This window comes from Poecilia formosa, unplaced genomic scaffold (genome assembly GCF_000485575.1).
Source record: "Poecilia formosa unplaced genomic scaffold, Poecilia_formosa-5.1.2 Scaffold138, whole genome shotgun sequence".
NCBI lineage: Eukaryota > Metazoa > Chordata > Actinopteri > Cyprinodontiformes > Poeciliidae > Poecilia > Poecilia formosa.
This window is the reverse complement of record NW_006800077.1, coordinates 1,113,019-1,137,875: the sequence shown is the minus strand read 5'-3', so window position 1 is coordinate 1,137,875 and position 24,857 is coordinate 1,113,019. Positions and strand designations below refer to the sequence as shown.

Here is a 24,857-nt window from a genome sequence, read left to right as displayed (position 1 = left end):
TGTTAACTCTGGGATTTGGTCCCAGAGTTAACATTTAGACCAATAATTACTGCTGCAAATTATATACATTAACATGAGCGCAAATTTGAGCTCGCATGATTTATTAACGCAAAAAGGGAGGAGAAAAATTGTAATCAGAATTCTCTACTGCCAATCTGTGCGTAATATCATCTCCTAAGTGTTTACGCATGCTATTGCCCGCGACCTCTAATTTGTTTCCTCCCCGTGGCCTCACATATATGACACAAATGGCGACAAAGAGCGTACACTTCAAGGAATTTATTGTGGTTCTTCAGAGTGCAGCACCAACCAGCGAGGAACAGGCTGATGGGGGCCGTGCGCCTCAGCAGGGTATGACGCCAGGGCGGCCGTAAAGCCTGTCTGGCGCAGTGCCACTTTGGAGGGGAGGATTTATTTTTACGCCCTTACAACTTGCCCCCGAAAGATGTCCAATAATCGATATCGCGACAAACAAAGAAGTTGTCTTGCGTTATGGGGTCACGGGTCACAACATCCTGTATCTTTCGCAGGATCTGACTGATGCAGTGGAGTGCGCTCCTACTGCTCTTAACTGGCACAAAGGCTTGCTTTAATTCACAAAATGGCAACTTTATGAAGACCAAAAAAAAAAAAAAGAAAGCAAGGTTCAAGCTTATTTACCAATAAGCTCATTAACCATAAACTCAAAATGAGTTCATTTGGAAGAGCCAGTCCAAAGCTGTATGGGACCCTAATCAGAATTTTATTTCAGCATTCTTCAGTTAACCCGCACCACAGTTGTATTTCATACAATTCATGTTCGGACTTTCCTATGTAATATACTTTATAACCAAAAAAGTAACATCAAGTAACATAACCAAAAAGAAAAAAATTTTGATGACAGGACTTTAAAAGTTGCATGTTATGAAAGTAGTATATGACATTTTAAATAAATAAACAAGAAAATAAATGAAATAAGCAATATTCCAAATCAATGAAACATGCGTTCACTGAGACTGAGGCCCCCTGGCCCCTTTCGATGATGCCACTGATGTGTTGAGGTGTCTGCACCCTGCAGAAAACTGGAGATTAAATGCATCTATTACCCCGTTCAGTGCCATCATCCTATTACGTCTTAAACAATCGATGACAAGTTTTGATTTTCGCATTATTGCCACTGATTTGTTCAGTGGCAGTCTTCCCTGAATAGTCATAGTTGTGCACATTGTGTCGTGAGTTCCACCAAAACCCGAACACCTGATCGAGCCTCTCTCCGCTCACCTGTGGAGAGTCTACAAAGGCCTCTGTCTTTCACCCTCATTTACCTAGAGGAGGTAGTTTCCCCCAGACTCAGTGGAGTTCAGTCAACACAGCCCCGGTTTGTTGGATCTGGGTAGAGAGCAACTTTTAACATGTTGTGTTCGCTGTCAACAACCTGCGCGGATAATGGAAGGTGAGTCCAAACTAAATAGGACTATAGGCGCTCTTCATCTGTTAAACGGAATCTCATCGCGTTTTATTTTCACGGGTGGGGTGCTTTATCGCGTGCGCTTGTGCTTAATTTCACATTTTGTTTGATAATGTCACGGTGCTTGAGCGTCATTTCACTTTAACCTTTCGCACGAACGATTAAACGCAACATTTAAAGGCCAAATGTTAAGAATGGTTTCCAAAAGAAAAAAAATCAAAGAGAAATTTTCTAAATTATTTTAACATTACAAAAAGAGGGAACCGTGACTGTGTAGGCTGACGAATGTGGCTATCTGAGAGGGATTTGACTGAAACTAGATATTGTACGAACTGAAAAACACGCACATGCAAAGGGGGCAAATAGAAAACAGAGATAGAGGCTTGATGCTCTTTTAAAAAGCGACACTGAATCTCCGTGTCCAATCCATTACCGGGGGACGAAACTCAAAGTCAGAAATCTCTCCTGATGAGAAATAAATGAGTTGCATCACATGCTCTGCGGAGGAGGACATTCAAAGAGTGCTGATTGAATAAATCAATTTCTTTTACACATGCTAATAATAATTCACAAAAAAGGCAGGAAGCGGATATCGTAAAACTGTAACTTCTCAAAATTTACCTAAAAATATATTTCTCTCTCTCTCTCTCTCTCTCTTTCTCTTAGAGAACGATATTTGTGGTCTTCTAATTTTTTGGCCTGTTAATACTTCCTATAATGCGTTTACTTTTTTAAAAGTAAGAAACGAACAAGGATGTATGATGATTTTTTTATAAAGCTTTAAATAAATAACTAGTTTATTTGTTGCACTGTGATCCATGAAGCACTCACATCTATACTATAATCATGAGGTAAAACATACTTTGCTAGCCAAAGTTAGAGGTGGAGATTATAGGAGTATAGGGAAATAAGTTAACTTAAATTTTCATAGAGATCTATAATATGTTATATTGAATATTTAAAAAAAAAAAAACAACAAAAATGGAATAGAAATAGCTTGCTTTTTGTGTTGTTTTACAAGTTTCTGATGACAAATTCCAATTAAAAAAAATTAAATGACATTCAAATCATTCTGAGAATTAATATAGGGATTACATGCTGAGACTTGCAATTGTTTGTGAACAGAAGGTAAGCTAGCAAATATATTATTTCATATATTTTCTAGTATTGACATAGATACAACTTTCAGTTCAACTCATGTAACGAGCATATTAAAACTGTACAAATGTAACAATTTTACTACTTATTATTTATTGTAATGTTATGCTTTTTAAGTCTGAATCCTAGAAAAATGTACTTAACTGCTTTAGTCACATCTGCTTAATTTTCCCTCTAAGCACGTTTTAGTATTTTCATCATGAGAACCCCATTATGAAAAAAAACTGAAATGGTTCTTTGATCTTATTATTATTATTCTTAAAATAAATCTATCAAATTGTTTTATATTTTGGAACCAAGACAGATAAGTAGAATGCAATTTTATTTTTTATTTAATTTTAAGATAATTAGGACATTTAAAAAAAAAACAGAAAACAATTAGCATTCTTTTCACATCCCAATTACATTTTACTGTGACTGTAGAAGGCGCTGTTTCAACCATACAGATCAATTTTGTTGTCCCATTCATTTTTGGCAAAAGAAGGTAAATTAATAACAAGAAAATATTAAATAAACACATAAGTAAAACATTGAGTTGTAAGACAATAAATATTTGCTTTTTAAAATGTATCATAGTTAATATACTTACTAGCTGTGGGAGGTGTCAGAATAGTTGAAGAGACACTTCTTTTGCTTCTGGAGGTGATTATATAATTTTATTAAATACATTTTTTTTAAGTTGTGTTGACTATTCTGCATGAAAGCTAATTTCATATGTTTAGTCTATCTTAAATAAATAAAAATTGGACGGACGGACGGACGGACGGACGGACGGACGGACGGACGGACAGACAGACAGACAGACAGACAGACAGACAGACAGACAGACAGACAGACAGACAGATAGATAGATAGATAGATAGATAGATAGATAGATAGATAGATAGATAGATAGATAGATAGAAGTTAATGGTTTTATATGCCAGAGGTTCAAAGTGACAGGGCCGAGAATCAAACCTTGGGGGACTCCACAGGAAAAAAAGGAAATGCTTTAAACCATGTGAATTAAGAACAAATAATCACTGACATTTTATTGAGAATTACTTTTAACAATAAAACACTGTCCTAGAGTATTCAAGAGTTTACTCGTTTGGTTTACCTCACAGACATTCACATGGTTCCTTTCTTTTTATCTTTTTACAGAAAGTTTGTAACCTATACAGTACAATAGAGGTTCTCAAACTTTTAGGGTGAGTTTTACATCATCATCTGATATGTTTTTCATATGTTTTTCAAAGTATCATCATGTTGTCAAGAAATTACATTTGTTCTAAATTCACTGTAGTTGGCTTCATTTTCTTCGGAGAGTTCTTGAAGGATCTTCCACAACACTCCCTTCTAAGATCGATATGCTTGAACATCTCATCTTTTATTTATTTTTTTTTGGAATATCAAATTCAAATAATTATTCATTTGCTTACTAAATATTTTCTTAATAGCCTTCAACAACATTTTATTTTGCGTATCTGAAAAATGGCAGCCTTACTTGCAACACAGTTTGAAAACCCAATCACACACTATTTTCTTGCAAACATACCTGGATGCAACAGCCCTCACTTCCAGTAAATACAGGCTTGTTTGCACACTGTTGATATATCATGAATGTGGCATCTTTAATAAATGCGTCATGCTGGTTTTGGAACTTTTCGGTTAAGCCCGTGATGTGACGCATGCATGCATCCGCAGTTAGCTGCTGAATAGTCCACCCAGGCTTTTATCTGTCCAGCTCATGAAAAGCTTGTTTTATTTCAGCCAACAGGGAGGCCTTGTACGAACAAGTATGACGAATCTAAGAGATATTAATGGAAAATTAGCATTTAGCTCACTCTGAAAAAAATCTATTTGCACTTCATCAAGCTTGTACCACCAGAAGTTTACTCTGCATGAAAAATGCAACCACCCTGTTGCCTGACACTAGAAAAGGATTTCACTTTTTTTTCTTTCTTTTTTTTTTTTTTTTTTTTTTTTTGTTTACTAGCATGTAACATCCTTAGTCATCCAGTAGGGGGCATATTTGATGCACAGCAGGGAGCTTAATGTGTCAAGTTGGATCATACTCAGTTTATTGTGAACCACATTATGTAAGAGCTAACATGAGAGAAAAAAAACTGCCTAAGTAACAGGCCTCTCCAACAGCTGTTGTTTTCATTCTGTGGAGAGACAGATGAAACCAATGTGACTGGTATGCATGTTTCCTTTATTACTGAAATGTGTTTATGCATGTAAATCAGCACATAAAGGACATTTCTCTGTGCAAATACATTTGGAACTTGAACGACAACCACAGACTCTCATAAAAACTGACAACGTTTTCTAGGTCCTCAGAAATAAATACATTATGCTTACATTGGTCAAAGATTTTTACCCCCATTACTTGTGTAAAATAAGAGGGTGAAAGTGCATCGTACTTGTTGGGGAAAGGTCGAGCAGGAAGATTGAAGCAATCGGACTGGCAGGGTTCTAGCTCAATAACCATCAATAACCACGGGAAACTGGCTTTGCTGTTTCCCTCCTCCACTGCAGCCAGGAATACTTTCAAACAGAACGGCTCAGAGAAAAACATCAGTCTCACAATTTCTCAGTTTTACAATTCATGACAGGCGTTGACATCCTTTTTTAGACTATGAAGCATCAGAATTGTACAATCGCAAAAATTAACACCCTCCAGTTTAGCCCACTTCCATCACACTTTGCTGTCTGATCCTGATTCTGTTGTATTCCATGGAGACTCAAAGTGTATTCCAGCATGCAAACATTTAAGGTGGAAATATTTTCATTTCAGCATCTGCAGGGTGTTTTTATAGTTACCTACCAGCTTTCGACATCCATAATCCTACCGCATTTACCTAAACTCAGCCACATTCGCTATAAAAATGTTTTGGGAAGGTATTACCTATTACATTTTATGTATTATATAGTTATAGTTTAATCAAGCAAATTAGTTTGTAAATGTAATGGACGATAATAGCAAAATGCTAACATTATCTACTTTATTTTGGTAGCAAAGCATACCTAATCATTTTAAACTCAATTTGACTAAATATGTTGATTAAGCTAACTGTTCATCTTCATCTGGTTCAGTATCTGGAAGATACATATCTTGAAGGGTGTTACAAGTTGTGTTATCAATTAAATGTTAAAAACTGCAATAAGACTGGTGGTTTTTGTGTTGGAGCAAGAATTAAAGATTGCATCCAGCTAAACTAGGTCAGCCACAGTGCTAATGCTAAAGCTAAGTTAGCTAGCAAGATGAACTTCTAAGTCTTGAGGCAGTCTATGCCCATGAGTGACACAATGAGGTGTGGTTGTAAGTGGAAACCACAGCATTTGAAATGCATTCAAGTGTTTGAATACATTTAAAATGTATCACTACTTTAATAACATTTTATGCCTGAATCTTATATTAATGTGTTAAAATTATATTCATGTGAATGTGTGTGAATGGAAATCACTGATTTCATGTGAAGCGTCTTTGAATGTCCTGCTAAAATAAGTCCGATGCCACAAAACGATGTAACTGGTTAGAAGGCAACTCGTTTAGTGGATTGACTACGTTTTCAATTTACGTGACGTCTACTCAGGAATATTCATTTAACTTGACACAAATCAAGTTCAATTTTACCAGTTTTTTAAAAAAAATCACTGCAGGTAACTGCACCCCATTTATCTGAATGATAAAGCTGAGTTTCTAACCCTGAGGTTACGACGCAAATTAGAGAAAAGCTTGTGTATCACCCTGTGAGAACAGATTTAAAATGTTTATTACCATTTTATGCCTTAACAAAAAAGTATTATTTGTGGTTCCTTGTTAGCAAGGTGGACAAATCAGAAGGGCAAACCAATATAAGCAATCAGTTACAATTAATCTAATTTAGCTGTACATTTTAGAACATGTTTGGAAGTTGTTTTTTAGCAGTAGAACTTACATGATTTCTACTCAGAAATACTCTATTACACAAATTGTTTACAAATTGTTGAATTAATTTTAAAAGCCAATTTTAACAGTGTAGGTGATTAGGCTCTCTTTAGTACAGAACAAAGTGGCTGCTATGATAATATGATCTGTGTTATGGATAAATAACAAACCATCAATTTTTTTAAAAGTGAAGAGCCTTTTTTTTTAATTTCAGATACTACGATTATGCTGATGATAAAGTCCAAATTGTAAGCGGAGCTTTCTAACCTTGAGGCAGGCATTGTCAACAAAAGGCTGGTCTTAGCTGGGGTGGTCAAGGGAAAGGAGGACCTACCAGTTAAACAAGTTTATCTTAATTATTAGTTAAAATTTTGCTAATATAATTCAATAAAAATATTCCAAAAATTGTTTTTTGTTTGTTAATTTGGGGATATAAAAAAATCTTCTCGTTAGCACAGACATAAGGGTCAGGCCGGCAAATCTCTTTGTTTTCAGACAATTTCAAAGAAATTAATTCTAACATGTAAAGCCGCAATTTAACAAATTGAAGAGCTTTTTGTAACCACAAAAATTAAACCTGTTGAAACAAAAGTTATTAGTTGTATTCTAACAGTCTGTTGTTTGAGTACAGCTAATTGGCTTCCAAACCTAATGGGGAGTGAACCAATTCAAAACCGGCTCACTGCGCTTGTAAAGGTGACACAATTCTTAATTATGGCTTTGGAGAAAAACAAGAGAGGTGAACTTGGAAGCAGCTGAAGTGGGAATCTGGACTGCACCTGCTCAACATTTCTCTCCTCAGAAGCAACATGCAAAAGCTTTTACATTATTCTAACATACAAAAAGGTGCTATACGTTGGGAAAACCCTGTCTTTAACTTCCAGAGTGTGAGTAGAAGATGAGAGCAGATGAGGGAATCCCCATTTACACCCGAGCTTCGACACTGTCTGATTCTGAAAGCAGTGAAGTTTGACTTCATTTTGAAACACGGTGAGGCACAAAAGTCAGGAGACAAACCGTCTCTTTCATTATAAAGTAAAGAAAGGAATAGAATGACCTCACATGCACTAAAGTAGCAAAACACGGGTTCAAAATCACAACTTGTCTCTTCATATTCCTTTGTTTGGAAGAAGTGGGCAGTAAAAACAGTATCATCCTGCAAGATAAAGGTAAAGCACAAAGCAAGGTCTCTAAAAAAAAAAAAAAAGGCTGATTACACCAAACATCCCACAGCAGTTGTCCATACTTCTGACCTATTTACATGATTCCATTGTGGATGCAGCTTAGCTGAGATCCGATTTAAAGATTCACCACATAAACACACAGTAAGCATCCATCAAAACCAAACCCTTTCAACCAAAACCCCCAAAAAGTGAGCATATCTGTACAATAACACTGGTGGGTTTTTCTGAGATGCGACTGAATCATTGTGGACAGTTATCATACAGTGAGTGGCATAGTGGGGGTAAATGCATATTATATAGCTAGACAGTGACGGGAAGGGTACCGAACCCAAATCTAAGTACTTCATGTTCTTTTATCAAACCAAATACACCCCAAAAATTTCATCAAAGTAAGAAGTTCACGCAGCAAGACGTCCAGTCAACCCCAAAGTCCAGTGCATAAGTTTAGGAAAAAGATTATCAAGGATCAAGTTGGCCTATATTGCCCCAAACAACATGAAGACCTTTAGGTGTTTGCTATACTGATAAAAGGCCATTTCCCTTAAAAAAAAGTAAAGGGAGCAAGAAAAAAAAAAATCAGTTGCCAGGAGGCTCCTATGTACATGGTCTCACAAACACAAACACACACACACACCCACACACGCACACACACAGCCCTGGTAAATCAGAGCCAGGAGCCAATCAGGCGTTCCTCCTGGAGTTACTGGTAGCGGAAGTGCGGCCTGTCTCGTGGTCAGGTCTGTATTTGAGCCAGCAGATGAGCCACGTGACGACCACCGAGAACATGGCCAGGATGCTGGCGACCGACAAGCAGATGGGTCCGGCCGGAGAAGGGGGGATGCTGTGGCTGTGCACAAAAATCAGGCCCATGAACAGCAGCACCAGCATGGACAGGAACGAGAAAATCACGCACACGCAGCCGGTGGTCAGCGCCACCCTCTTGCAGCTCTGACAGCTGTCGTAGCGCACCGAGTCCTGAGAGAGGGTAGTGGCCGTGGACACCGTGGTGGAAGGGGTCGCCTGGCTGGCGCCGGACGCGCCCGACGCCTCCTCGCGGCGGAGGGCGACAAGAGCCGGGTGCAGAGGCGGAGGGTACGGCGGCAGGGCGTCCTGCGGCAAGGGGTCCGAGTCGATGTAGAGCGGGAAATCCTCCGTCACCTTGGTGTTGTTGGGCAGGTTCTGGATCCGGTAGTCCGGGACGGGCGTCCGGTGGCGACACACTGGGCAGCTGATGCGCCATGGCCGCTCCTCCCGAAGGTGAAGCGTGTTCAGGCACTCCTCGCAGAACGTGTGCAAACACTCCAAGATCTTCGGAGCCCGCCGGTCAAGGTCGAAGTAATTGTAACAGATTTTACATTCGTACTCCTCATAGGGGAACGCCGGGGAGGCCTCACCGGGGGGCTCCGCTCCGTTTGACGGCAAGTCTACCTCTGCCATGTCATCTCTCGCCATTCACGTTCTCCGGTGAAAACAAAGGGAGCTGGCGGACAGATGCTGATGACGGTGCACGTCTCTCCTGCTCTCCCCCTCCCCTCCACTGCTTTCATTGAAACGCCATCGTTGCGCGTTCCATTAATCCCCGCTGCTCGATCCAAACGGCCGGGATCCCAGTCAGAGACGGTGACTAAACGGCTCTCGAGCGGAGGGAGATGATGTAATGGCGGTGACTCCTGCGGAGCGCGGCGCGCATCATCCACTGGGTCCCAGCAGCATCCCTGAGTCCCGAGTGCGTGTTGTTGTTCTCCGAGCTCCAGCAGCCAGATTACGTAGACGCTGCGTACAGTGGGATGCGCTCATTTGGGGGCGGTGCGGGGAGCCACTTCATTGTTTCCTGGAACAAAGAGCGTCAAAACTCAGCCGACTGTGTGGCAGCAGAACGTCAGCATCGTCCAGCTGTTTCTCCGAGACCTTCTCACTTTGTTTGACCTTTGACAGTCAGCGTGCCTCTGTTTACCGTGTTGACAAAACGCAAACACAAACTGAAAATGAAAACTAACAATTAATCAAATTGTTTATTTCGTTCGAATAATTTCCTATCAGACTGAATATGTAAACATCCCAGTTTACAGCCACGAAACTAAATATTATATGCGTTACATGGTAGAGGAACCCCTTTAATCTTTTCATATTTTGTTCCAGTAAAGCTAGAAACGTCAAAATATTTTGGAGGAATTTTATGACAGGCAAGAAGCACATAACTGAGAAGTACATAGATATAGTTATACATAATTTTCAAAGTATTTTTTTCTTGCAGTAAAAATCTGAAAAGTGTGGTGTGAATTTGTATGCATTTTACTGCAATTTGCAATAAACTTTATAGTTTCCTTCACCGTCAAGCTGGTGCTTTATATGTGACTGGCTAACATTAGCGACTGGGTAAGCGAGGTTTCATTTAAAGGTATCAGACTGAAAGGGTTTGAATAAATATTTACATTTGTAAAAAAAAAAAAAAAGAAAAGGAAAATAGATGATAATTCTCTCTCTACTTCCTTATCTCCCCTTTCATTAGTCTGTCTCATAAAATCCCTATAAAACACACAAAGGTTTGTGGTTGCAGACTGAAGGTGCAAAAAAGTGCAAGGGTTCAAACACTTTTTCAAAGTACCATGGCTTACAGCAACACTAGACCTCTGGGGGTTAACAGATGCTGGAGCAAAGGACAGCTGCAGCCAGATGAATTCTGATCTGTTTAGGGACAGAAGAAATACAGCCGAGCAAATCCAAAAGGACAAATGGGTGATGACTCAAAGGAACACTGCAGCCATTTTAGAAGCTACAGAAGCTGATTATTCTACAGGAACTGAGTTTGTGGTCTGATCCGATTAAACTGTCCTCCAAAATAATACCGAGTCATAACTTATGTTGTGGTAAACAGCTGTGCGTAACGTGTGCGCACCCAGCTGTTCGTGCTGACGTCTATTCTTGGGGACAGAGAAGACGTTGTGTTATAAATATTTATTAGTGTCTGATTTGAGGCTTCGCACTCTGAGGTTAAAGTTCTTTGCTGATATAAAGCCTGAAAAGGGTCGGAGTAGTTCTGCTGCTGATAGTTAAGACAATGAAATAATGAATAATGAAACAAAAATGCTTTCTTTTAGTATCTGCAGCATCCTATTGTGATAGCATATGCATAAAAAACAAACAAAAAAACTTTAAAAAGTGTAACATTTAATGCGGACAGTACTTCAGCTGTATGACAGCCTAAAGTACAAACCTGTTCTGGTGGTTCTGTTTGTTTTGTTTTTTTTATGCTTTGATTTTTGGATGGGTTTGTATTTGTTGGAGAAGGCTAAGAGACACATGGTAACATTGGAAGAGTTGCACAGATCCACTGCATCTGTCCTAAGGACAACTGTGAGTTATGCATGCAATATATCTGTCCTTTTCTGGAAGTGTGGCACGAAGGTAGAATTGCTGAAAGGAAGCCATAAGAAGTTCCATTAAAGTTTAAGCTAGATAAATTTGAGACCTTTCTATAAATGTAGAATTCAAATGTAGAATTGGGCTCACACTGTCTGTGTAGGAAAAAATACTTCACGTCACCCTGAGCACACTAGACCATCTGTGAAACATAGCGGTGGCAGCATCATGCAGTGGGGATGCTTTAATTCTGCAGGCAGAGAAAAACGTGAGACTGGGGTGAAGGTTCAACTTCCAACAACACTAAACAGGACAGGGAAGTTGGTTAGGAATGGATGGGAAATAAAATACAAAGCAATCCTTTTAGAGGTTTGAAAATAAAATAAAAATAAAATACAATAAAATTTGAGACTGAATTGACAGAACACATTCCTGCATTACAACCCAAAACGAACAATCACAGCTAAGAGTAAAGCATCTTTATGTCTTCGAATGGAATAGTCAAAGTTCAGACCTAAATCCAATTAAGAATTTGTAGCAAAACTTGCAGCTGACAGCCACTCTCTTTGTAGTCTGACTGAGCTTCTGTAATTCTACAAAGAAAATTTGATAAAAAAAAAAAATATTGTGCAACGCAGGTAGAAACATAACCTAATCTGCAGGTAATCCCTTCTTCCCACTCTCACTCCTACCCCCCTCTGTCTCTTTCTCTCTCTTCCTATCAGTCACTGACGTATGTTTACGAATCCTCACGAATCCCTGCAGCAATATTAGGCAATAAATACTTTCCACTTGCTATATTTACTTTATAACATCACCTGAACCATCCTGGGATAAAGGTCACATAATCACCACTACAGACTCACAGCTACTGGTTGATCCCTGTCGTAGCCCCGCCCCCGCTGAGCTCACCTGTGACACAGCAGCCGCACCTGGCCGGGATGTTCGCACTCGTATTCTCCGTGATCTCCTCTACGCGAGGTAGATCAGCCGCGTCGCGCACCGACACTTCCTGCTCCGTCGGCCTACTCACCTGACATGCAGGAGCTGATGGCCTACCTCCAGGATCCGGAGCTTGTGGCCCGGTTCCAGAGAAGATGCGGGCTGTACCGGGTCGAAGGGTCGAATCCAGGCCCCGGCAGGAGCCGACCCGCGAACGGAGCCCCGATCACCCGGGAGAAACCACGTGGGCAGCTGGAGGGAAGCTGGGACCGGCAGGACAGCAACTCAAACTATCAATACCAGGTCATTAGATGTCTCTGCTAATGTGTGTTTCATTAGAAAAAGAAGAGAACTGGAGTTCGTTTGCATGTAGATCCTGCATCAGATACATTAGAATAAAAAAGAATAAACCAGCCGGAAAGCAGCACAAACGAAGCGTCAGATTCATTCAGAGGTTTTGCAAGCCAAAGTTTGACTGGCTTTTCTTGTTTGTCAGGCGTTTGCTCTTCCTGCGCAGCAAGACAAGTTATGTACAGGATGTTTACACTCTTTACTTTCATATAAAAGGCTATATGCTCTATATTAGATGTATTAAACAAACATTTAGGGTTGAATCAACAGAACTCATGTATTAGGTGTGTAGACTTTACTTGGGCAGATTTTCTGAGCAGACACTTAAATAGAATGAATTAATGAGATTTTAAAACTCTGCTTACTAAACAACGCCAATTATGGTTCCAATAATGTTCCGATGAACTGAATGAAAATAAGAAAACACAAATGTTATGATAGTTGTATTTTAAATCCATACTCTGTTGGGCAATCCACACAACCAATTATAATAGCCATTAATGTGATACAAATTGAAATCATTTGAATGAGTTGTTGAATGAAACACCATAGTAAATTCATTTTTGTGGTGTGTGTGCAACATGAGGTTAAAGGAAAAGGGTGTAGCCACCAGACAGTGGGCTGGTTGCAAAACTGGATCTAATGATCTAATCTTATTCCAATGATTCCTCTGCTGGCTTCTATTATGTTTTATGTCAGCCTGTGCAGGCAGGGCCAAGTACGAGCTTCTCCTGGTGTAACACATATTGTACAGATTTACAAAATTACTGTATTAACACTATGATTTAAAACAATATATTTCTCATGCTGCTAAGTATATAGCACATTGTTGACTTCACTAGTATGTAATGGTGTGTAAAACTTGCATAAAAATGTGATTTGACCCAATCAAAGTTTCATAGCTTCTCTGCCGTACTCGTAAAAGTGTTATAAAAGTGTACTTGTGAAAGTGTTATGACTTTTCTGTTCGGAAAGCACAGCTGGTGATTGTCCTTCATTTTCAATACAGAAATATTCCTTAATGCCCAAAATCATCTTTCTTTTGAGAGAAAAGTGTGGTATTTGTCTTTCAACCAGCTGACTGGCAGAGCACCGCAAGGAGAATTTGTGTGTAGGACAGAATTTGGAGATTCTGTCCTATGCAAGAATTACATACAGGAATAAAAAAGCAGTTTCTTTTTTTTAGGCAACTTCTGCCTAAGTTTTCTTGGAGTCAGATCATGTAGCAGTGTTGCAACTGTTGCGTGCTACTCTTGGTTGATACATTTAGTACATGTTTACTTTTCTTTAACAAACACATCAACATAATAGACATTGACAGCCAGATTAAATAAAAAAAAAACTGTTTTCAAAAGGGAATTTGTCAAAAGTCATCTAATGATCCCAAAGAGTACTGGAAAAATATCCTGATACATTTGGCATAAAACTAATGCACCAGTTCAGAAAAAAGAACATCATCTCAACAGTCAAACATGGTGGTGGCAGTGTGATGATCTGGGAGCAGGAAGTCCACCTCTGAAAGGAACAAAAGGTTTTGAAAAGTCAAAGTCAAACTCTGGAGTGAAATCAAATTCTATAATTCTTCCAAAGAGATAGAAACAAATTAAATCATCATTTTTAAAAGTCTGGAAATGATATTTGGGTTATCTTTGTTAAAATGTTTTTCACAATCTAAAACATTAAAGTAGGATCAAAACAGTAAAATTTACTTTTTCACAGAAACATTATGAACTGGAAGTCAGTGATTTCTAAACCTCAACCCAAACCTAAAATGTGTGTTTCCTCTGTGTAGGACTGCAAAAAGCCTCAGTATGAGGTAAGAAACTGGCTGCTCCACTTCCTCTTCCTGTTCTCGGCTGGTCTGGGTCATGAAGTGTTTTACATCACCTGCCTGCCCTGCATACACTGGAATCTGGACCCGTTCCTCTGCCGCCGCCTCGTCAACATGTGGACCGTAAGTTTCAGCCAAAGAGAGATCACCTCTGGCCATGGGTATCTGCGAGGTAACCTCACAAACACAGGCCATCAGGATGATGCTCTCCTCCTTTACAATGCTGCCTTTCTTGTCATGTTGCTCCGTCTCCTTCTCTTCACCTTTCAACCTCCTTTCATCGTTTGACCTCCTTCCAGTGACCTGTCTCTGACACCACTAAGGCCATATATCCCCAGGCAGGGACACAAGGGCCAGCTAGTCTAGGGCCCCTGACATAGCAAGGCGACACATATGAGGACACATCAGTGCCAGAAGACCGCTTGGCTCTCTCTTTTAGATGTTTATTGAGACAGTGTCCTGCCCTGTGTGACAGGAGACCTTGGAAACATGTCAAATGAAACCTCCATGACATTTTCAGTGACACACAGGCAGTCATACCGCCTCAGTCCCTCGGTGTGTGTGATGGGCAGCGTGTTTTTGTGCCCTTTCTGTCCCTGCCTCAAGCGCTTGGTGGGTGCCCTGTGTCTGAACCCCTTGTTTGGCTCCCCCAGGAGGAAGAGAGTCCATTCTTCTGGTGCACCACGGCCCCGTGTGAACTCCATTTCAAACACACACATAAACTCCAACACACGCATACTTGCAATCTCTCTGTCGCCTGCTAAAAACACTCATTGCCCTCCCTCTAGTTAGGCATTACCAGCCTCGCTCTGCGGAGCGTTTTATTGGCCCCATCAGCGTTTGAGCTTTCTCTCTCTGGACCAGCCATTTGGTCTGTCTGCCCCGAGGGCTCATCACCCTGCACCTCTCACTCGCTACAGCGCCTTGCCATTGTGATGTTGGAGTTATCTAAGGCTAAGGCTGAGCTACAGACACAAACACACACACACACACACACACACACACACACACACATGCTTCACCACTGTCCTTTAATGTTCTTTCTTGGTTTTCATCGCAGGTCGACTTTGGTTGACTTAGAAAACAGTAGACATGAGAAACTATGTGGTCAAGAATTGCATCGTAGTATTGCAATACTTCAGCATAATGCATTGGGAATCATGCAAATACTCTGCCAGGGGGAATATTTCAAAGTATGCTTACAGGTAGTGACAGTAGAGGCCAAATATATTAAGAAAAGCTAACATTAAGCCAGGATTCTGGTGTATTTAAAAAACAACAACAACAACAAAAAAAAATCAGTTCGAAGCAAATCTGAGGGATTTTATAAATGTGATTTCTAGGTAGTGTATATTTTTTATACAGTGGCCTAGAAGGGCCAACAAAAATAAAAAGCCACAACAGTAAGAAGTTATGGTAAAACAGAAGTTTCAATAAACTTGCTGGCATAATGTTGGTTTTACCATAACAGTCAGAAAATGTAGGAAAACTTTGCTGTATTTCCTACAGCAAATTTTCTTAAGCAGATTGTCTTATGCTCCTATTTCTACTTTTATGTTTTTTTCTTTGTGCTGTCTTTTTCTTTCTGTATCACAATGACTTGGTCAGACTTTTAAGAGACAAACTACGAACTTTGAGAAAGAAAGCATGTTTTCTGGAGTGAAATCTAGCTTCACCATGGATTCTGGAGTAACCCACAGTGTTTAGCTTTTTGTACTAATTGTTAAAAGAAATTCACTTAATTGTTCTACAAATATCAAGAATGATTGAAGAAATGCACAAGAGCAACTAAGAAAAACTGTAGTCATGTCACGGTGGAAGGGGAAAAAAAACACCCGACACACAAAGCGTTTCTCCAGCCTTATAAACAACGACCTGTTCACCAGCCCACCGTCTCAAAATATACACACCCGACAGTCCGATCCAAACGTGGAAAGATCAAAGTCTGAATCTGCTCTCGGCTCGATCAATATACTTATTCACAAAGTCAGGGAGTCTTTAACTCTTTCCTTAATGTGCGGAGTCTGTCTGTGGGGTCAGGCCTTTTGATATGAATGTCACAGCCATCAATGAGGCAGCTCAATGTGATGTTTGTGTAGAAGATAAGGGTGTCGCATCATGCACTTACTCGAGCTGGCCGCCAGACTCGGTGTGTGTGAGGACAGAGACACGCTGTCGTATGGATTATCGTATGAATACACAGTGGCGGTGTGTGTGTGTGCAGAATGGGCTTGCCATTGTCTGTCCCTTGTTTATTGCCTGTTTTCTGTTAGGAGTTGTGCATGTAAAGTACAGATGAATATGGTAATAGGACATTTTATATTCAGAAATGACCCAAGGGCAACAAAAAATGGAAAACAGCATCTGCACATAACCAGGCTGCAGTGAATAAAAGGGCAACATTGTTTAGTTTTTTTTCCCCCCCGCTTTAGTTTCAGTTCAGATTGTCAGTGTTGTGATTTTACTGCAAACTTATGGTCATTGTAGATCCTTAAAAGATTTGTAGGTGTTAGCTAGAGTGTTATAAGTTTAGATTGGTGTTGTAACAACGCCTGCCATATATATCATTACACACACCACTACACAGTCACAGACTGGCAGGAGAGAGGAAAAGCATATTACTTTCTCATTTCATACATGCAAACAAATGGAGAAGACACTCATTCTCAGAAATATTTTTACTCTTGTTTACATTTTGCCACAAAGTTAATTGTGTTTTATTGATATTTCATGGTACACATCAAAATAAAGTAGTGCAAAGCACTAACGTACCAGGAATGGGCTTTAGTCTGAGCCATTTTACATGGTAAATGGTAAATTACCCTGCATTTGTGTTGCACCTTATTAAGCCAGAGGACTCCAAAGCGCTTTATGCTGTCCATGACAGAGTTTCCTTCCTGAAACTCCTCTTCTTCCCGTTGAAGCTGAAAGTAGGTAAATGCAGTGCACTGTTGAATCACATAGGTACACTAGCCTACGGTTTTCAGCCCTTCATGGCTGGAGGTCCAACACAGGCAATTTTGTTTTGCAGTTTACGGAAACTGTAAAACTCAGTTGCTGTTTTTCCATTGTTAGTTTTTTGTGATAATTTACTTTTTAGCTGACTATATCATAACTGTAAACTCCAACGGTCAAAATGTTATCCCCTCTACTGTCTTCAATTTCTAGCACTGACCCTGCATGACAAGATTTTTTTATAGCTAAGCAGATCAGTTTGTGAAAAAACAAAAATCTGGCTGCAGTCCCATCTAGTATTTATGTGAGGAGTCAGGCTGAAGTGTGCTATTTTTCAGGTCTCGTTTCCTATGATCGTCGCTTACCCTCAGTAAAATGCCCTTGTGGCTAAAACAGAGCGAATCTGCCTGCAGCCTGCCTTCCTCCTGTTCAGCGTCTGCCTCAAGTCCTAAAGAGCTCTTTGTGTCTCCACATGAGCCGAAACAGTGGATCCGTCGAGGTACTTTAGTGTCTCCTTTGCCATGGTAACAAAATCTCGCTGATTGCTGTGTCAAATGGGATTGTAATAACAACCTCTCTGTTCTTCTCCTTAAACACATACATTACTATCCTGCTCCCTCTGTTCTCGCTGCCTTCCTGCTCCTCACTAAGACAGCCATTCATTAAATATACAAGGCCTGGCTTTAAATAAACCTGGAGCCGGAGCGGTCCGGCCTATCCACTCGCATGTTCTCATGAAAGAGAATATGCAGCAGATTTGGCTGGGTGCAGATGCAGAGACATAAACACCCACACGTGAATTCACCTTGCTCAGGTCTTTTGTCAGATGAAGAGCATACTCTCACCCAAAGATGCTGAAAACGATGTGTCAGCAAAGTCTGCTGTCTTCAACTCTGTTTCTTATAATAGATTTAGTTACTGCACATTTGCAGCATCGGCACTTTATACTGTGTGGGATCTGCACTTTTGTGCAGCCTAATCCTGGAGTCGGGATGTGGATTAGATATTTATGAAAACTGAAGGCTGGTTTCAAAGTAAATGGTCATCGAGATTTTCACTTTTTCAAAAATCTTTTCTCCTTTATTTGCACTTTCTGCTTCTTTTTACTCCTTCCTGGCTACTAGCCAGAAAGGTTAATTGTCAAAGAAATATTGAGGTATAAGTAACTAAAATGTGCAAGTTATTGGTTGATAACAAGTATCAGAATATACCAAGGATTTTGAAAAAAAAAAAAAAAAAAAGGGCTTCACAGTACCTACGTTTTTCCGTCATAACATGGGTCATAGAGGAACAAAGCAGCCCCTTCTGCACTGCTGGTCAGCCAGACAAATAAAGGCATTTTTTCTCTCGTGTATGAGGCAGACAGTTTGTTTTTGGAAATATTTAACTTTTCAAACCACATAAGTCATAGCAGGAAGCTAAGAGAGCACAGCCTACAACAGAGGCTACACAAGCAAAGAGCTCGGCCTATCAACCAGCTGATAGTCTGCCATCCTCACAGGAGATGATCAATGAAGAATAGAAAGGCAAAAATAATCACAAGGAACTGATGTGATGCATAATGTGTCTGACTTTAGTCATTGTAAGTGGGAGCAAAAGTATGTCCTAGTTCATTCCGCATTTGAAGGCTTTTTTTTTTTTTTTTTTTACATTTTAAAGAACAATTAAAATGTATTTTCTTTGACTATGTATTGCCAAAATGATTAGAAAGACCAAAACAGTAAGCATAAAAGAATAAAGCATGTAATGGTTTTTGAAGCTGATTGTGTTATCCTACAACTGACTCATTAGTATGGCTTATACCTCAATACACGGGAAGCGTCTGCCAACATCTTTTGGGTGTTGAAAGCTTAAAAGGACGTGAACTGCTACCATTAAGCATTAATGAAAACTCTTAAAAATATATATATATATATCTCTGCTGCAGTTGGTGATGTACGTTGGCCAGGTGATGAAGGACCTGCTGAAGCTTCCTCGCCCACCCTCGCCGCCTGTGGTCAAGCTTGAGACGCGCGTGGACGCGGAGTACGGACTGCCATCCACCCACGCGATGGCCGCCACTGCCATCTCCTTCACACTTTTACTGAGTGCTCCCTCCAGAGTACAGGTGAGCGCACGTGTTTGTTTCCACTGAAACATCATGGATTAGTACTTTGGGTTTGGGCTTCATTCATGTGTCAAAAATCCACATTACTTCCACAGGTTAATTGGACAACAAATATAGTGGATATATCAGAGTGCGACTGCACAATATGGACCAATAAAAGCAATTTATGTCTTTTTATAGTTGATTTTACTTTTCTTTGAAATACAAACTAATTCATACGAAAGTTGCCAGAAAGACTTCATTATTAAATATGATCAAGCTCATTTTCAAAATAGCAAATCCTATCCAAAATCTCTTGTCAAAGTGGAGTCTGTCTCACAGAGCTGAAATAGGCTTTTATTTTGAAGTAAGAAAGGAAGCAGTTCTCAAGCTGTGCTGTTGTGGTGACAAACACATGTAGACAAACATAGGGAAGTCCGTTGCACCACCTCCACATTGGTTCAGGAGGAAGATGGCTGCAAATTCAGTGAGTCTGTGCTGTCAGCTGGGTTTTCTTAGAAACTGTTTCACCACTAATCATAATAAACTGAACTTGATTGAACTGTTTTATGACTACGACTGAATTGAAATGTACATAATTGACTTTGGATGAGTCTGTATGACTAGGAAGTGCCAATTAGGAGCATCTTCTGTACGTCACTGTTAATAGAAAGCAGAGTGTTAAAGTGTTTCCAAAACCACACAATTCGGAATGGCTTCATCAGCCTCCATTAGAGTCTTTCACAGCTCCTTTGAGAAGTTCACATGCGCTCATCGTGTGCATTAATCTTTCATTTTGGGCTTTTAAAACCTTATTTGAATTGTTGTTTAGAAACCCAATTCCAAACAACACGTGTCCAATGTGTTGTAAAAACAAAAACAGTGGGCGCACAAGTTATATTAAACCTGGATCTATTTCAGTTGCACTGGCTGAAATGTTTGCAGACGCCACAGCAATATTTAGTTAAGAGACTCTCTGTAAGCTGCACTTTGATTGCACACATTTAGTAGCCATCATCAGTGTCATAACCTAAGAGCAGCCAGATCATAAAACAAAGGATCCATCCTCCTCAGAGCTCAAGCAGGCACCGCACACAGTTTGCGGCTGCTGGGATTTATTTAAAATGATTTTGTTAACAAGAGATTTCACAACAAAAGAGGATCTAGGTATAGCTTCGGAGTGAAGGTACTGCTGAAAGTAACAAACAGGAGGAGCCTATCTTAATATTAACCTAAATGTACCTATTTAAAAATTATTAAACCAAACAAAGAAAAAAAAAGTCCCCAACTAAAATAAAGAGGAGAAAGATAAGTTTTAAATAACTGGCAGTTCATTCCTGCAAATTGTTCAACAAAAATGTGTTTCCTACCATTATGGCCTGCCGGGTCAATTTTTGTATGACCGTGAGGAAGTCCATGAGGACTTTGTGTGTTTCTCATTGTGAACAGCCACTTTTTACCCAAGTAAAAGTAAAAAAGTGGTTTTCCAAGAAATTACTCGAGTAGAAAAGTATTTGGTAAAAAGGCAACTCAAGTACTGAGTAACTAATCATAACATCTGATTTTATATTTTAGCATAATGTCTTGAAACAAATATTTTTTATGAAGTTATGTGGAAGTTCTGGCATCTTAAAGACCAAAATAGAAAGAATTACAACAAATAAATACAAAATAACACATTCAAGCAGAAGAAACACTTTTTAAAATCCTATTTTTTCAATATTAAAACTTCACATGAAGTTATTACTTACAGTAGGTAATGCGTATACAAGATAATGTACTTCCAGTGACAATTTATATTGTTTAGTGTGTCTTATAAATCTCCAGATGTCACAACAGGCTCAGCAGATAGAAAGTGTGTCTCTGTCTCATATATTTTTGGTTAAAATATGGTTGTCCTTTCTTCATTGAAGTTGGACAGAGTATTCTGAAATTTTACTCAACTAAGAGTAGCAGTAGTTCATAAAAACATTACTCAAGTAAAAGCAATTGAGTAAATATAACTGCATGCGTTGTAAACCGTATTTAAATCAGCTTAATTCATAAAATGTCCTTACTTCAGATGTTTGACGTGTCACTACCACTATTATGGCTGCCACTGCACCGCCTTCTATAATCAACAAGGCTGTTAAATCAGCATCCTCCCAGACTTGCAGTACTTTGAGACTCGGGGCAACAGATTGAAATGAAGGGAGTGGTCCTGCTGTCCGTCACATGCTGTCCTGCCTGCTGGACAATGGGCCGTGAAAGGCAGGAGCAGCCGTCACCATCAGTCACACATCAGCCACACCCATCGAGCTGCTGCTTCATCCTCTGATAGACTGCAACGAGTCAATGACTGTCAGACCAACTTCTCCGCCTCCCTCCTCTTCACTCTTCCTCTTTTTATCTCTCCATCTCAACTGCCAAGTCAGTAAAACACTCAACGAGCCAATCATTAGCTGCCTTAATCAAGCTCTGTGTTGTCGTGAAGACCAGGGCGAACGAGAAGTCGCCTCAGCCGGAAGGTTTTAAGCGGGCTCCGGGGCTGTCAGACTGATTTGTGGCCGGATCATTTCCACTTGATCTCTGCTCAGAGGGTCAGAGAAATTGGACCAAAAACCGAGACACCAAAAGTACAGTAGAGCGCTTAACTGTGCCCTAAAATTCCTCCAGGAATCCGCTGACAGAGAAGAGCACGCACAGATATAGATGAGAAGCAGGCTGCTGCTCAAGTCCTCGGGGCAACTCAGCCTTTTCCCGAAGCAGGTCGGAGGTCACGGCAGTCAATCACAGACTGACTCCCGAACCCCCCACCCCTCCTGTCCCTGGCATCCTTTGTGGCCATTCAGAAATAAAACCCCTCCCTCTTTATGAACTACCACTGAATAGGCTTCCAGCTGCAAAGGACAGGAAAAGACTAAAAAAAAAAGGCATGGAGGTGGATGAATGCACGAGGCTTCTCTTCTCACTGTTATTTAAATGGGAATGGGGGATAAAAGCTGCCACCATATAGGTAAAAGTGTGTGTGTGTGTGGGGGGGGGAAGGGATGCGGGAGTCTAGGGAGGAGGAAGAGAGAAACACTAGCAAGATAAAGGAGTAGTGAGGTGTTGTCAGGGAGGCTGACGCAGAGAGGAGTTGCATGTGAATATGAAAAGATTTGATGTAAACATGAATATCTGGGGGAAAGTGTGCAATTTTTCCTGAGAATTAACTTGTGATCGTGTCAAAGTGATGCTTGGTGGTAAATGTGTGTTTCTGTGTCAGTTTTGCTTCCAGACAGGCCTGCTGATTGCTGCGACGCTCTCGTCTCTGGTGTCTCTGAGCCGGCTCTACACTGGCATGCACTCAGTTCTGGTGAGCCAGTCACCACACACACACACACGCACACGCACACACACACGTGTGTGTGTGTGTGTGTATCTTCACATTTCTATAGCCTAACGTATAGGCTGTAGAAATATAAACATAGCAAATGCAGGATTTTAGCTATATTTTAGCAGGATTTTAGCAGAAATATCCTCAACTAACTGGTCTTACTAGTTTGTGCTTTTTTGTGTACATATTTCTTTCAACAAAAAAGAAAAATCAACAATCCACAGGGAAATATGTTCATATAGTGGAGGATCCTTAAAAATGACGTTTAATTCAACAAAGTTTATTCAGTATTTGGAAGCATGTCCAACACGGACTGAACGGCTTCGTTCACTTCCTCCGCTGCCATTGCTAAAACTACAACCATCATTTGCTTTATCACAAAAGCCTGGATCATTAATGATGCATTTTTAGATCTACTCTTTGTTGTCTTTACGAACAATGTAACTCAGCTGCCAACTAGTGAATGTCAGAAGGTGGCATCGATGCAAAACCTTTGATTTGGGCAATAATTCTGCTTACAGGCACAAATGATAACATAGTCTCATACGTCTCAGATTTGCAGAAGTGCTGGATTTTAGTTATTAAGAATCAAACCTAATGACTCTACGTCATCTGACATGCTGACTAAATGCTGCCATTGCTGTGCTTTCAGGATGTGGCTTGTGGCATTTTGATCACTGCCGTCCTGATTCTACTCACCTACCCTTTCTGGGAATCCTTCGACAGCTTCCAGCTGACCAGCCCTCTGTCCCCCATCATTGCTCTGTCACTGCTGCTCTTCCTAAGCTACACATACCCAGAGCTGGACCATTACACCACCACACGAGGAGACACCACCACCATTCTCGGCGTGTGCGCTGGCTGCTCAGTGGGATACTGGGCCAATGTGCAGCTGGGCGACACTTTTGAGCCCCGGGGGCCGTTGCCTGTTCCTCTACCCACAGTAACGGCGCTGTCTGTGGCGAGAGGGGCTGGACGCAGCCTGGTGGGAGTCGTTGCCCTGGTGGGAACTCGGCAGATAGTGAGGAAGCTGAGTTTGGACGCGTTGTACTCTTGGTACAATGTTCCGAAAACGGACAAAAATGCCAGGAGGAGGAAGGAGATAGAAGTACCATCCAAGTTTGTCACATACACAGCTGTGGGACTGGTTAACTCCATATTGGTCAACAGAGTCTTTGCTCTGATTGGGCTTCTATGACCATCTGGCATCCAGTAAGACTGATCTGTAATTACCTCAACAATGAACTTCATATTTATCTCACCATACATTATTGAGCTTTTATAAACTGAAAAAGAAGTGAAAGTGTGACTCCTCAGTGGAAATGATTTATATAAGACTGTATATAAGACTTGTGACTGATCTAGAGCTTAGCTGTAAATAAAAAAAAAAAAAAAAGTTTGTCCACACAGAAATAAAGCTTTCATGGTTCTAAATTTGATTGTTTGAATCAAAGGTTAGAGAGAGCAGTTATTTGTTTCAAACTGAACTGTTGCAACTTCACTTTACTTAATAGCCTTGAACTTTCTCACATTTTGCCAGACAACCACAAACTTCAATGCGTTTAATTAGGTGACGAACAAGTATGTTGAAATTAAGAAATTTATGCTACGACGGTGAAAAGAAGATCTATGCATCTATGCAGGTAAAACTTGACAGGACAAAGTCGCCAGTCCATCACAGGGGAACAACAGAAAAAACGTGTGTGTATATATACCAACACCTAAGAACAATTTATAAGGACCAACTAACCAAACAGTTATGTCTTTGAGGATATCAATTTAAAGAAAAAGTTAGATTAAATCATTGATATCCTTTTTGGGAGGCCTCCTTTCTATAGATTCTCTATCAGATTGAAATGGGGACTCAAGCTTGGCCACCATCACATCAACACTTCCAGTAAAAAGAAACTTATCGGAAAAACTTAGACTAAGCGATATGAATCATTCAGGGTTAACTCTACGCACTTTGTGTTGGGCTATCACACAAAAGCACACAAAAGTTTGAAATGTGAAAAAGTTCAATGGGTATGAATCCTGTAGTCTGCTTTCCTCCAACACTCAAAGACTCTCCATCTGCTGGTTGGTTCAGACCATCTGTTGCTTCACCACATGCTAAGTGTGAAGCTTTGCTGCAGTCGAGTTAGAAGGAATGCCGGCACACCTGTCAGACTTCATTTTCAAGATGGACTGCCTTCTGCGCAGGTTACTTTAATTTAACGCTTCACTGACTGCAACAGTTTCCCTTTGAGAAGCAAATAAGACATTACAG

At 40.3% G+C, this 24,857-nt stretch overlaps 1 protein-coding gene across 1 annotated transcript; it reads left to right on the top strand.

Moving 5' to 3' along the window:
• The first annotated feature begins 11,534 nt into the window (after positions 1 to 11,534).
• On the top strand, positions 11,535 to 24,019 carry sgpp2 (sphingosine-1-phosphate phosphatase 2). Its single transcript, XM_007562597.2, has 5 exons — positions 11,535 to 12,310; positions 14,151 to 14,312; positions 19,072 to 19,251; positions 22,478 to 22,567; positions 23,241 to 24,019. Exons 1-5 carry the CDS (start codon positions 12,104 to 12,106, stop codon positions 23,784 to 23,786), a joined length of 1,185 nt encoding a protein of 394 aa, XP_007562659.1. The 5' UTR covers positions 11,535 to 12,103; the 3' UTR covers positions 23,787 to 24,019.
• Positions 24,020 to 24,857: the final 838 nt, after the last annotated feature.

Bases quoted from the DNA above. Each gene is read 5' to 3' on its own strand.
- sgpp2 (XM_007562597.2), top strand. From the start codon at position 12,104: ATGCAGGAGCTGATGGCCTACCTCCAGGATCCGGAGCTTGTGGCCCGG. The intron at 12,311-14,150 runs GTCATTAGATGT...TCCTCTGTGTAG, and splicing joins ACTCAAACTATCAATACCAG to GACTGCAAAAAGCCTCAGTA. The intron at 14,313-19,071 runs GTAAGTTTCAGC...TCTCTGCTGCAG, and splicing joins GCCTCGTCAACATGTGGACC to TTGGTGATGTACGTTGGCCA.